At 42.6% G+C, this 13,709-nt stretch overlaps 1 protein-coding gene across 4 annotated transcripts; it reads left to right on the top strand.

Annotated features, from left to right (window-relative positions):
- The first annotated feature begins 261 nt into the window (after window positions 1-261).
- LOC133455288 (eosinophil peroxidase-like) lies at window positions 262-6,299 on the top strand. Of its 4 annotated transcripts, XM_061734246.1 has the most exons (19): window positions 262-311; window positions 415-486; window positions 594-681; window positions 901-1,076; window positions 1,270-1,402; window positions 2,181-2,310; window positions 2,386-2,592; window positions 2,680-3,043; window positions 3,197-3,357; window positions 3,447-3,705; window positions 3,795-3,965; window positions 4,064-4,301; window positions 4,597-4,814; window positions 4,981-5,012; window positions 5,171-5,218; window positions 5,319-5,366; window positions 5,467-5,514; window positions 5,616-5,684; window positions 5,771-6,296. In XM_061734246.1, exons 2-19 carry the CDS (start codon window positions 423-425, stop codon window positions 5,777-5,779), a joined length of 2,463 nt encoding a protein of 820 aa, XP_061590230.1. In that variant the 5' UTR covers window positions 262-311; window positions 415-422; the 3' UTR covers window positions 5,780-6,296. The 4 variants fall into 4 exon arrangements, with proteins under 4 accessions (XP_061590230.1, XP_061590232.1, XP_061590231.1 ...); XM_061734248.1 differs by lacking the exon at window positions 5,616-5,684 and having other exon boundaries at window positions 5,771-6,299; XM_061734247.1 differs by lacking the exon at window positions 5,319-5,366 and having other exon boundaries at window positions 5,771-6,297.
- Window positions 6,300-13,709: the final 7,410 nt, after the last annotated feature.

The raw sequence follows: 13,709 nt of genomic DNA on the forward strand, positions 1-13,709 counted from the left end.
CCCTTCAACTATTTATCCCTGAATATATGACTTCACAATGTTTATTACTGTATCTGATGGTTGTCCTGAATAGCACTGTCATTCTTCTAATTCGTTTTAATAAGCAACAACTGATTAGACAAAGACATTATTTCCTTCTACACGGAGAAAAGGAAGGAGGAAGTGCTCTTTACTGTCAGTAGCTGTATCTCAAAGGGCGAGGCTTCATGTGGCTCCACTGAATATAAGGAGGCTGACCATCTCAGAGACAGCATCACTAACTCCAGATATCAAAGAGTCTGAAAGCTTCACAGAGACCAATACGGACAAAGGTAACAAGATTTTCTTTGTGTTTTATTGCTGAGATTGAAAAAACAAAAAAGAAAAGAAAACACCCGACAGTATTGACTGTGCTGCTGTTGGTTTGGTTTTTAGCTACAGAGATGCTTTTCTCGGTCCTTCTGGTCCTGGGCATCAGCCTGTTGCCCACGTCCTCCAAACCTACAGGTTTGTTCTTCTACACAGATGCCTCTGGCATAGCCACAAGTTGGCATGAATTTATTTACCCTATTTTCTGTTTTTTCCATTTAAAAACTGTTCTACTCACTGTGCAGGTGAATATCTTGGCAGTCCTTTGCTTCAACATTGCTTCGAAGAGGCAAAGAAGATAGTGGATGATGCATACAAGTACTCCAGAGAAGAGTGAGTTCATTATAGTCTTGATAATTTTACACATTAGTGTAAAAAAAAGTCAAGTAAAAAAGATAAATAAATAAAAAAAGCTGTATTTATGACACTGGGGCCATTCTACACAGTATTAGCTGGCTGTTACTGGCTGTTTGTGAGAATAATCTACAAACTGTTAAAAGTATCACCTGTTTGGCTTTTGTTTTTCAATTCTGTGACTTTTTTTTTCTCCAGGAGTCTGAGGCGGGTCCGCAGGGATATGGTGAGTCCCCATGATGCTCTCCGTCTCCTGAAGCAGCCTCGCAGTGAGACCCGCTCAGCTGTGAGATCTGCCGACTACATGGAACAGACTCTCCGTCTGCTCCATGACAGGGTGCATCATGTGCACAAACGCTCTCTGAATGCAACAGGTCAGACATGCAGCATCCACAGAAGATATCACACAAAGTCAACACATTGTTCTTTTTTAAATATTTTTTCCTGGTCTGGTTAAAGGTCTGAGGTGTACTGTTTCATAGCTTAGACATATTGGAACACTTCACAGCTAGAAATAGACTTTATTGCAGGAAACATGAAATTTGAACCTTAAAATTTGTTTGACAGATCTGCTGAGTCCAGAAGACCTGATGAAACTTGCTGAGATAACTGGATGTGCAGCTCGAGTCAGAGCTCCACAGTGCATGACCACACCAAACATCAACAAGTATCGCACAGCCACCAGCGTCTGTAACAACCTGTAAGAGGAACACAAGACTGTGATGAAATGCCTCTTTGAATGCTAAGTTTTTCTGTATTTTCACTAAATATTACTATGTAAAGTCAGCGATTTAAGGCATGACAGCAATTTTATATATTCAAATCGATTTTGAAACCTTCACGTCAAGAGCACAAGTTTACCTTATTATGTAAATGTATATCTTCTCTAAAAGAAAAAAATCTCCAGAGCAGTGTTTCTGACATCAGGTCCTTGAACACCGCTGTCCTGCAAGTTTTAAATGTGTCTATCCTCTAACACACCTGATTCTTATGAATGTGTCATTAACAGACTAGTACAGGCCGTAAAACTGATGGGGATTAATGAATTTAAATGAGGTGTATTAGAGGATGGAAACACCTTAAACATGAAAGACAGTAACTTTGGAAGGACAAGGATCCGAGGTCTTACCTTCAGGTTGGTCACGCCCTCATAGTAACAACAGCTGATGAGACTAGTCACATTCCATCACGTGACACTCTCTGAAGAAGACGGAAGTTCTGCCGAAACTGTCAGAGAATTTTGAAGACCTTGGATCCTTGTCTGAACAAAAGAAAACCACAAAGCTTATCAACACTGAAGACATAATGAACACAATACAACTAGTAACTTTGGAAGACCGGACCTTACTTTTAAAGGAAGTGTTTGGAATGTTCATAAGCAAATCTTGAGCCATAAACCACCAAGGTGATTTCACTGTAGCGGGATTGCTGAATTTCCTAAAAAGTAATTCTAAACAGGATTTCTTCTTCTTTTTCAGAAAAAACCCTCGCCTCGGAGCCTCCAACACTCCCTTTGCCCGTTTGCTCCCTGCTGAGTATGACGATGGTATCTCCCAACCAAAAGGATGGGACCCAAACCGGAGATTCAACAACTTCTTGCTGCCACTGGTACAGCACACAGAAGACTATTAGTATGCATGTATGATTGTTTAGATTTAATGTTCAAATCTTCTCCACTCTCAGGTGCGACAGGTGTCCAACAATATCCTAAACACAACAGATGAAGACGTGGTCAACGACAGAGAATACACCCACATGGTCACCCTGTTTGGACAGTGGAATGACCATGACCTCACCTTCACACCCTTCTCCCCCAGCATCCGCTCCTTCAGCAACGGGGTGAACTGTGATGAGAGCTGTGAGCTCACTGAGCCATGTATCCCCATCCCGGTTGGTGTCAGAGGTCAAAACTAAACAGTGAAATGTTTTTTTAACCTTCTATGCTTTCACTCACCCTCTGCCACTTTGTGCTAACAGATCCCCCCTGGAGACCCCCGCCGGCCCTCCGGCCCAGACAACTGCATCCCTGCATTCAGATCTGCTCCTGTTTGTGGAACCGGAAGATCAGCCTTCAATTTTGGCGGGGAGCCCAACAAGAGAGAGCAGATCAATGCGCTGACAGCCTTCCTGGATCTCGGGCAGGTGTACGGCTCTGAAGAGAAGCTTGCGCTGTATCTTCGTAACCTCAGCAGCAATGCTGGCCTGATGCGTGTCAACACAGAGTTCAGAGACAACGGCCGCGAGTTGTTGCCCTTCCACCCTCTGCAGGTGCAAATGTGTGCCACTCGCAGAAGAATCACCAATGACACCAACGCCCGAGAGGTGCCATGTTTCATTGCAGGTTAGTTCTTAAAATCAGGATATTCTCATACATGATCTGTGTACAATCAGTATAGGCCACAGGGGTATCAAAGACGGTTTTAGGATGCCAACTTTCCTCCATATTTAGCATCTATATATCAAATGAAACCATTGTTGCTTAAATTAATTGAAGGTGATGTCCGCGTGGATGAGAACATGGCTCTGACATCCATTCACACTCTGTTCATGCGTGAACACAACCGTCTGGCTCGTAGCCTGAAGAGACTGAACCCACACTGGGACAGTGAGACACTCTACCAGGAGGCCCGCAAGATCCTGGGTGCTTACACACAGGTAAAGACACCTCAGAGTAATTTAACGTACATTTATATTCCCCCATGCCTGTACAATCCACTCATCTGAAATCTGTCTGTCCTTCTCAGGTGTTTGTGTTCAGAGATTATCTGCCACACATTGTGGGCAATGACGCAATGCGTAGACAGCTGGGTCGTTATCCTGGATACAATCCCAATGTTGACCCCAGCATCTCCAACGTCTTTGCTACAGCAGCTTACCGCTTTGCCCACTTGGCAATACAACCAGCTTTAGCCCGATTGGATGCAAACTACAGAGAACACTCTCAGTTTCCCAGCGTCCCCTTGTTCAAGGCTTTCTTCACCCCCTGGAGAATCATCTTTGAGGGTGAGCTGCACAACACAACTCTACAAAGGTGTTATTGTTCTTTATTTGTCACCTAATTATAATTATTTTTCTCTAATTTCTCTTTCCAGGTGGAATTGACCCTCTGCTGCGTGGTCTGGCTGGTAGTCCCGCCAAACTGAACACCCAGGATCACATGATGGTGGATGCTATCAGGGAAAGATTGTTCATGTTCGTGCAGCATCTGGCTTTGGACCTGGCTGCTCTGAACATGGTTAGGGGACGTGACCATGGCTTACCTGGTACAAACTTAACTCATTTCTGGCCCTGATCATTTCATGTTTCTACACTTTCATAATTATCCTCACTCCTTTTGTCCTCCTGTTGTTCACTCCTCAAGGCTACAATGCGTGGCGTAGGTTCTGTGGTCTGTCCCAGCCCAAAAACCAGGCAGAGCTGGGCCGGGTTCTGGGGAACAACGACCTTGCCCGCCGGCTGCTGGAGCTCTACGGGACGCCTGACAACATTGACGCCTGGCTTGGAGGTGTTGCAGAGCCTTTTGTGCAAGGTGGGCGTGTGGGACCTCTGTATGCCTGCCTCATTGCGAACCAGTTCCAGAGGACCCGCCAGGGCGACAGGTCAGTATGTGGGAGGATTTTTACCTTCATTTAATTGTTATTTAGAGGGGTGAAGCATGCGATGGACTGGTGACTTGCATTTGATATTGGCTGGGATAGGCTCCAGCAGACCCCTGTGACCATGTACAGGATAAAGCGGGTTTAGAAAATGGATGGATGGATGGATGGATGGATGGATGGATGGATGGATAGAGGGGTGAAGATATTTCCAGGGATAATACATGCTGTCATCTAAGAGGCACACTTCAATTTCTGATGCTGATTTGACATTTGTTCTCTTGTTTTAAATTTTCAGACTGTGGTATCAGAATCAAGGTGTGTTCACCCCAAGGCAGAGGGCTGCTCTCTCCACCGCTAGGTTGTCCAGAATCATCTGTGACAACACCGGCATCACATCCATTCCCACTGATGTCTTCAGTGTCATATCAAACAGGAATCGACGGGTGCGGTGTGCCAGTCTTCCTCGCCTGAACCTGTCCGCCTGGCGTCAGACACGGTGCAACAGTTTCACAGGTGAAATAGTATATCTTTCTGTTCACAGAAAAATTTCTCTGCACCAAATTCAAATTCATTTGTCACTTACAGCATTTTCCCCTCTTAACTCTCAAGTTATGTTTGGTTCCTCTCCAATCACTTGTATTAAAAATATGTTTTCTTCATGTACAATTTGATCCTGCAGGTGCTAGCTGTTTTCAATTTGCAGATGAAGAGGTCAGTTTTAAGCACTCGCTGATAGAGTTCATGTACCGTTCGTTGTCATTTGGTCTAAATATGTTCTAATGTAAAAATAAGCCATTAATGTTTCATTAATGCAGGATATTTTAAAAACAGCTCATAAGTGTGACGTCTGTGTTGCCTTGATAATACAGGAAACAAACCAAGTGGACGAGCTGGATGATCAGAACCAGGACAATGAGGTAGTCTACATTATTCACCATTTTATTTATAGAGGAATATCCTAAAAAACTTCTCACAAGTCTGAGGTTTATATCACTTCTGTATGCACTTGATTCACAGGAAACAAACCAAGTGGATGAGCTGGATGATCAGAACCAGGACAATGAGGTAGTCTACATTATTCACCATTTTATTTATAGAGGAATATCCTAAAAAACTTCTCACAAGTCTGAGGTTTATATCACTTCTGTATCCACTTGTTTCACAGGAAACAAACCAAGTGGACGAGCTGGATGATCAGAACCAGGACAATGAGGTAGTCTACATTATTCACCATTTTATTTGTAGAGGAATATCCTTAAAAAACTTCTCACAAGTCTGAGGTTTATATCACTTCAGTATGCACTTGATTCTCAGGAAACAAACCAAGTGGAAGAGCTGGACCATCAGGACTCTGAAGAACCTCTGGTCTTCCAGGACAATGAGGTAGTCGACATTACTCACCATTTTCAATCACCAGCTGATATTTGGTTTTGTTTTCTCAGTGTTTTTGAACTCACGTTTCTCCTCAGGTCCTTTAGGAACCTCCGGTCCCAGAGGACCTCCTGGACCACTCGTATGAAATGTCAGCATACAAACACCAACAGTCTGTCTTCTTGGTCCTACTGGATGACTACAACTCATTTTCAGAGAGAACTATTTATTACTGCGAGGCCATACACGACAAGAAGACATGCATCATCACTGCTGGTTAACAGTCAGTTTCCTCCTCACAGATGAAACGGGAGAAGAAGTGTGTACCTGTGTTACAAGGTCCGAGATGGCTCCAGCACTTTTAGACAAAGGCATAGAACATTTTACATGTATTTGGTAGTTGTAGTTACGTAATCTATCTATCTATCTATCTATCTATCTATCTATCTATCTATCTATCTATCTATCTATCTATCTATCTATCTATCTATCTATCTATCTATCTATCTATCTATCTATCTATCTATCTATCTATCTATCTATCTATCTATCTATCTATCTATCTATCTATTTTTTATTTTTTTTATTATATTTAATATTAACATTATTTGCTTTGTATCATTAACAGCAGTATCCATAAAATTAAACAGGTAATAAAAAGAAGCAACTAAACTTTTGTTATGAGTCTGTCATTTAAATTGATGTGAGCAAATGGAAAGTCTTATGTTAAATTAAATATTAGCACATATAGCTGAGTCTAATAGTGGAATGTGTAAATAGACCCTGTGAAGGTTCTCCACTGTCGTCTTCAATCCAACCTGATCTCACAAAAATCCGTGAAATGCCCACGACCTCTCACCACTATTTTCCGTGGTATATACACGGAAAATGGTATAATTCCGTGTGACCACCACAGATATTGTACCATGCAAAGTCAATGGGATCCGTTGTCGTGATATATATACACGGATTATGACATTATTATTAGTGCCACGGCTTCCAGCCAGAGGCACGACTCCTCCAAAGCTATGCAATAGCAAGCAAAGCCAGAGGCACTATTGTTATTCTGCGGGTTTATTATTCCTAATTTTCCGGACAGATTTCGGTTCGCTACTCCTCCTACAGCTTTGAGAAAACGCGAAAAGTAAAAACGTAGAAACGTGCGCCTTAATCGGGAATCGTGTGCTATGACTTTTATAAGCAATTGGCGTGCACGTTTTTGCGCAACGTGCACAAACGTGCGCGCTAAAACCCATCCGGAATGCATTGGGAGAACTTTGGGGCCTCACCACTCGCACACCGTTACTCGAAAAATTCGGAACCAAATTAGAAAGTTGTAGGCCCTGAATTTAACTACAGTCCTCTGGATTTTCAGAGCGATGGCACAAATAGTTTTTGCACGAAAGTGCAAAAACATTTCCAAATTTCCAAACTAATGGGGAACTCATTTCCCCATGTATTTCTATGGCGCCATTCAAAGCGGATGGGAGAAAAAAGACAAAATTCACCTTTTTTCTGAGTCAAGTATCTTTCTCATACTTGCACGTAGAACTGTCATTCAAACTTCAAAATGGAGGAAAACTTCTCTTCTCTCTCCAAACCTGAAACTGTTTTTTCCTAAAATGTACACTTTTCAAGATATGAGCGCTCAAGCGAGGACTGGAAATCACTTTTTTGTCAAATCTAGAGGGAGGTTGTAATTGATTAGAGTGAGAAAACATTCAAAAAATGAACATAATTTTTATTTGTAACTCGAGCTCACGGCCAAACCGTAAAAGCTAGAAAGATAATTTTTGGTCAGAATGTAGACATAGATGTTGAGATTCAAATAATTTGACTTTGACAGGCGTGGTGTGCACAAAATTTGAACGGGGGGGGCCAACAGACACGCCAATTCCTGCCACGGTCTCCATTGACTGCAATGTAAAAAAAAGTTTCCTTCAAAAAAATCTCACTTTGTTTTCAAACTGCCGTTACTAACACATTTTAAGGAATATCTGAATAAAAATAAGATTGACAGAATCTGCTGGGTTCTCTGTCTCTCATAATGTTTTCGTTTTTTCTGCTAAGAGCTACGGTTTGATCACAAGGTGGAGTTATTTGAGGCTTGTCACAAGGCAAAAATCTGAGATTTTCTCACAGCCAGTCCGGAACCTTCCTCATTTCGAGGTTGTTGTTGCCCGGCAACCAGAGCTCAGCTGTTGACTGATTAGGCTGACCCAGAACTGGTCACATGACCCAGTCAGTACAGACTTCATATAGTATAACCTGGAAAATGGAGAAATCTGAACCCTGACCTTTTGACCTTAGATGAACCCCAGTCCTGCTGGGAACAGGTTCATGGTATATATATGTATATGTACTGTATATATATATATTAATTATATATATATATATATATATATATATATATATATATATATATATATATATATATATATATATATATATATATATATATATATATATATATATATATGAATGAATGAATGCTGAAGCTGCTAATGAATGAATGAATGCTGAAGCTGGTAATGAATGAATGAATGAATGAATGAATTAATGAATTAATGAATGAATGCTGAAGCTGGTAATGAATGAATGAATGAATGAATGAATGAATGAATGAATGAATGAATGAATGAATGCTGAAGCTGGTAATGAATGAATGAATGAATGCTGAAGCTGGTAATGAATGAATGAATGAATGCCGAAGCTGGTAATGAATGAATGAATTAATTAATTAATTAATGAATGAAGCTGGAAATGAATGAATGAATGAATGAATGAATGAATGAATGAATGAAAGCTGAAGCTGGTAATGAATGAATGAATGCTGAAGCTGGTAATGAATGGGTGAATGAATGAATGAAGCTGGTAATGAATGAATGAATGAATGAAGCTGGTAATGAATGAATGAATGAATGCTGAAGCTGATAATGAATTTTTGAATGAATGAATGCTGAAGCTGGTAATGAATGAATGAATGAATGAATGAATGCTGAAGCTGGTAATGAATGAATGAATGAATGAATGAATGAATGATGAAGTTGGTAATGAATGAATGAATGCTGGAGCTGGTAATGAATGAATGAATGAACAAATGAATGCTGAAGCTGGCAATGTTTGCATGAATGAATGAATGAATGAATGAATGAATGAATGAATGAATGCTGAAGCTCATTGGTGCAAATTAGCCCCGCCCCTTCTTCTGATTGGCCGATACGTTATAGTCCAATATATCTTGAATGGTTTGACATACAGAGTCATGGGTGATGTCATATCACTCAGTATCGAGTCCTTGACCCTCATTGGTGCAAATTAGCCCCGCCCCTTCTTCTGATTGGCCGATACATTATATTCCAATATCTTTTGAATGGTTTGACGTACAGTCATGGGTGGTGTCATATTAATCAGTATCGAGTCCTTGACCTTTATTGGTGCAAATTAGCCCCGCCCCTTCTTCTGATTGGCCGATACGTTATAGTCCAATATCTTTTGAATGGTTTGACGTACAGAGTCATGGGTGATGTCATATGACTCAGTATCGAGTCCTTGACCCTCATTGGTGCAATTTAGCCCCGCCCCTTCTTCTGATTGGCCGATACGTTATAGTCCAATATCTTTTGAATGGTTTGACATACAGAGTCATGGGTGGTGTCATATGACTCAGTATCGAGTCCTTGACATTCATTGGTGCAAATTATCCCCGCCCCTTCTTCTGATTGGCCGATACGTTATAGTCCAATATCTTTTGAATGGTTTGACATACAGAGTCATGGGTGGTGTCATATTACTCAGTATCGAGTCCTTGACCTTCATTGGTGCAAATTAGCCCCGCCCCTTCTTCTGATTGGCCGATACGTTAAAGTCCAATATCTTTTGAATGGTTTGACATACAGAGTCATGGGTGGTGTCATAGGACTCAGTATCGAGTCTGTGACGTTCATTGGTGGAAATGAGCACCACCCCTTCTTCTGATTGGCTTATATGTTATTGTCCAATAACTTTTGAATGGTTTGACATAGAGAGTCATGGGTGGTGTCATTGGACTCGGTATTGAGTCCTTCACCTTTATTGCTTTCGAAATTTCTGCGAGGAAATTGTCTAGTTATTTATATATTATTCTTTGTTATAGTGGCTAAATTATGAGTTTTTGTCGCGCAAAGTATTGTTTGTTACTGTCAGTTTGTAAAAGCATGTTTTTAACGCTGTTTTAGCAGTGGTTTATTGAGGTTTTAATGGGAGCACCACGGATATAGTACTATGCGAAGTCAATGGGATCCGTGGTCGTGATATATACACGGATTATGACATTATTATTATTTATATATTATTCTTTGTTATAGTGGCTAAATTATGAGTTTTTGTCGCGCAAGGTACTGTTTGTTGCTGTCAGTTTGTAAAAGCATGTTTTTAACGCTGTTTTAGCAGTGTTTTATTGAGGTTTTAATGGGAACACTACGGATATAGTACTATGCGAGTGAGAACTGAAATAATGGTATTTTAGGTTTCCCAGATGAAATCTGAGGCTGTTCCAGCCTTCTTTTTAGAAAAACTTCATAGGCGGAAATCAAAATTTACCTTTTCTGTTGTGTTTCTTTCCACAGCAGAGTAATTGAATAATATAAACATTAACCATATTTGACACCGCCCAGGCCTCACCTTTCAGCAGGTACCAGATGTATGCCTGTAGCCCTTATACTTTTTGAGATATACTCATTTTTGTGTATACAAAACACAAAGTCTGAACATTGTGAGTTATCTGTGGCAATTATGTAGATCCTGAATGGGGTGTCGTATTGTTACAACTCCACCTGCATTTTGGAGCCGCAACAAGAAAGAGGCAGGACCAAAAGATGTATGTGTAAGTATTTATCCCAAGTAATAAGGTGCAGGCAGAGAAAGAAAAGTGAGGGCCCTAGTCAGTGGTCAGCCTGGAAGTCCAACGAAGGGGGTTGTGGGTTCTGCTGGCAGGCGGTAGAAATGCTTGGGTCCAGAAAGCACGAGGGAGAGGTCCAGGGCAAGTCCGTGGGGAATTTGAGGCTCGATAGGGGTCATGAAGAAGACGGCTCAAGACACGGTGAGAGTGTCTTGAGAGGTCCAGTATTTCTGGGGAATGAGAGAAACACAGGTGAGCATGGGGCTAAAGACATTCAGTTAGAGAAAAATACAAAACACTTGAGTCATTGAATAGACGGTTGACACCTTCTCAAGATCCGTCCTCAGTTTCAGAATCAGTCAGGTGATCTGAGATCAGATAGAGATCATCCTCTTGTGGTTGATTCTCGCAGGTCCTTAATTTGCACAGGTGGGTGCATTTCAAACCATTGGCCATACACTGGCATTCAGGTAGCTTGCATTCACGGCTGCAGTTGCAAGACAGCAGCTGCAGTACTGCCTCAGGAGCTGGAGATCCCCGCATCCACTCAAGAGTGAGCTGGCCATTGTCGTTTCTGGCCCAGCCATGCTCAACTGGGCTTGGGACGTGGAGATGCTGCTGCAGACTACCTGTTTGAGTTGAGTTAGAGTTATTATTTTTGTTTGCAGTATTCACTGAATATGAGCAGAACATTTTATATATGCATAATTATGAAATAAAGATATTGACATATATTCAGCCAGAACTTTTAGATAGTAGGCCCTCATTTACAGACAGTACTTAACAGAAGTATCTCTAACCTCTCCAGATGCAAGCTTGGTAGTTGGCGCGCATAGCATGCATAAGGAGGCAGTCTTCACATGGTGGGAGCTGGCTGGATTCAAGCTCCCCACGCCGTGCACAGAAAAGCTGGTAGCGGGCTTTGTTGATCTCAGTCAGAGCGGATGCTGAGTAGAGTTTGCACGTAAATGCTTGCAGATGCGTGAACAGGTTATCAGATATTTCCCAGGACTGCCCCAGCTCAAGGAAAACTTCTGGGAGATGTTCTGATCCTTTGACAAGCTTCAAAGCTCCAAGCTTCCCACGCCCTGCGAAAGCACTCACAGTATCGCATCCAGTGAATGCATGCATTCCAATGAGAGCATTGCAGACCCCATCTCCCAGCCCCTGACGTAGCTTGGTGATATCCAGATACCTCACTCGGTTCTTTGTTCCACATTTTTGGAATAGGGGACAAGAAATATCTGTAGCAAACGCCAGGCAGAGCACCAGCACATCTGTATCTTCAGCTGTTATCACAACAGCACTGTAGCCTGCCTCCGCAGCATGGGCTGCATGTAAAATCACCCTTGTGTCAGCCTTTTCTTGATTTGTCTTTAGGTCTGCAACTTCTTCCCACTGATCTTCAGTGATGTGCAAGCAACTTTCTCCACTGGCGACATACAGCTCCTTGTTGTTCAGCTTCTGTCTCAGCTTTGGTGTTTTGAACTCAGCCACTAAGAACGTAATAAGATTTGCTTTGTTGGTCGAGCTGCTGAGGAACCTTCTCCATTGCTGGATCCGGTGACCTGGTGCAATGTTACGGAACTGTGGTGCTGTGCTTCCTGTGGTGCCAGCCCGTTTCTCTCTCTCAGCATTTTTGATAGAATCCTCCCGATAAACATCAAAGACAATATCAATTCTCTGACTACTGGCTCCCTCATGTAAGATCAGAGTAAGGACAGAGTCTGCAAGTTGAGAGAATGTCTTCTCATTGCCCTGAATCTTCTGTACCAAACTCATCCCATCGATGATGGTAGCAGATGGCACAGGGATGGTCTCTGCTGGCATGACTTGCTTCTCCAGCTCCCTGGCCAGAACAGCTTTGCTCGTCTTCTTCAGTGTTCCATCTCCATTGGCAAGTGACCCTGGCAATGGCCCTAGAGGGTGGGAAAGGACATCAACCATCTTAAGATGGCGGCTCTCTGCTGCCAGGACCATGAGGCCGAAGAGCTTTCTGTCAGCCTGCAAAACAACTTTTCTTGGATTGCTTGTAGATGGCTTCTTTCGGACGTCATTAAAAGTCTTATGTTTATTCTTGCTCATCTTGTCATAGAACTAGGCCTTTGGTTTTTGTTCTACAAGTCGATCCCGCTTGAATGTCTCGTATGCTTCTGTGCCAATTGTATGGGCATCAAGAAGGTCCCTTGCTACATCTGGAGGGGCGAGGGTACCTGTTGCTAAGCTGACAAACTCACTTTGATTTGGGTCAAAAAGGTCCGTCCAGTCATCTTCGACCAGCTTCACAATGGACTGTACATCTGCTTCATCTCTGTGGATTCTGGGCCTCTGTAGGTCTGTTACCCCTTTTACACCAAGCTGGTTCCAGGGCTGGTGCTAGTGCTGGTGCTAGAGCCGGTTCGTGGTTGGTTCTAAGTAAGAACCGTTTGCTTTTACACAAGCCAGCAGCTGGCCTGAGAGCTACGTCATCACGTTACTGTATACGTCACCACCACGCCCCCTCGTTTTCATCCCTACCCTGATCAGGAAGCTGAGAGCCAAAAGCTGTTTTAATTTCAGCTGTAGCGCTGTTAATATGGCACTTTATTAAGTTTTAATATTTTTTCAGGTAAAGTAACCTTTAAGATCCCCAACCTGGGCTCAGTTTATCCAAATAACGCCTGTTAAGAAATTTGCTCGGAAAATTTCGGAATTTCTGGCTGACTGCCGGCTCCGGAGATTTATGGTTCTGCGTTAAATCGACGCAGAGCCTACGGCGTAGGGTACGGCGTACGGCGCCCGTCGCCACGTAACCTACGCCGTAGGCTCTGCGTCGATCGTCACACCATATGAGGAAGCCGACAGTTAAAAGCTGTTTTAATTCCTGCTGTAGCGCTGTTAATATGGCACTTTATTAAGTTTTAATATTTTTTTCAGGCGTAAAAGTAACCTTTAAGATCCCCAACCTGGGCTCAGTTTATCCAAATAACGCCTGTTAAGAAATTTGACTCGAGAGCCGGCAGCCCCGGGGGACAGCAGCTCCTTTCCTCTCCTCTCCTCAGGAGCTCCTCTCCTCCTACGGCGTAGGTTACGTAACATACGCCGTAGGCTCTGCGTGTAATGCGGAACCAGAACCGCGGGCCGGGAGGCGTCCCCGCGGGCCGGGAATTTTTATTAAA

This window comes from Cololabis saira, chromosome 11 (genome assembly GCF_033807715.1).
Source record: "Cololabis saira isolate AMF1-May2022 chromosome 11, fColSai1.1, whole genome shotgun sequence".
NCBI classification, from domain to species: domain Eukaryota; kingdom Metazoa; phylum Chordata; class Actinopteri; order Beloniformes; family Belonidae; genus Cololabis; species Cololabis saira.

Coding starts and splice junctions, on each gene's coding strand:
- LOC133455288 (XM_061734246.1), top strand. CDS start 423: ATGCTTTTCTCGGTCCTTCTGGTCCTGGGCATCAGCCTGTTGCCCACG. Junction 2,593..2,679: donor AGCCATGTATCCCCATCCCG/GTTGGTGTCAGA, acceptor TTGTGCTAACAG/ATCCCCCCTGGAGACCCCCG. Junction 3,706..3,794: donor CTGGAGAATCATCTTTGAGG/GTGAGCTGCACA, acceptor TTCTCTTTCCAG/GTGGAATTGACCCTCTGCTG.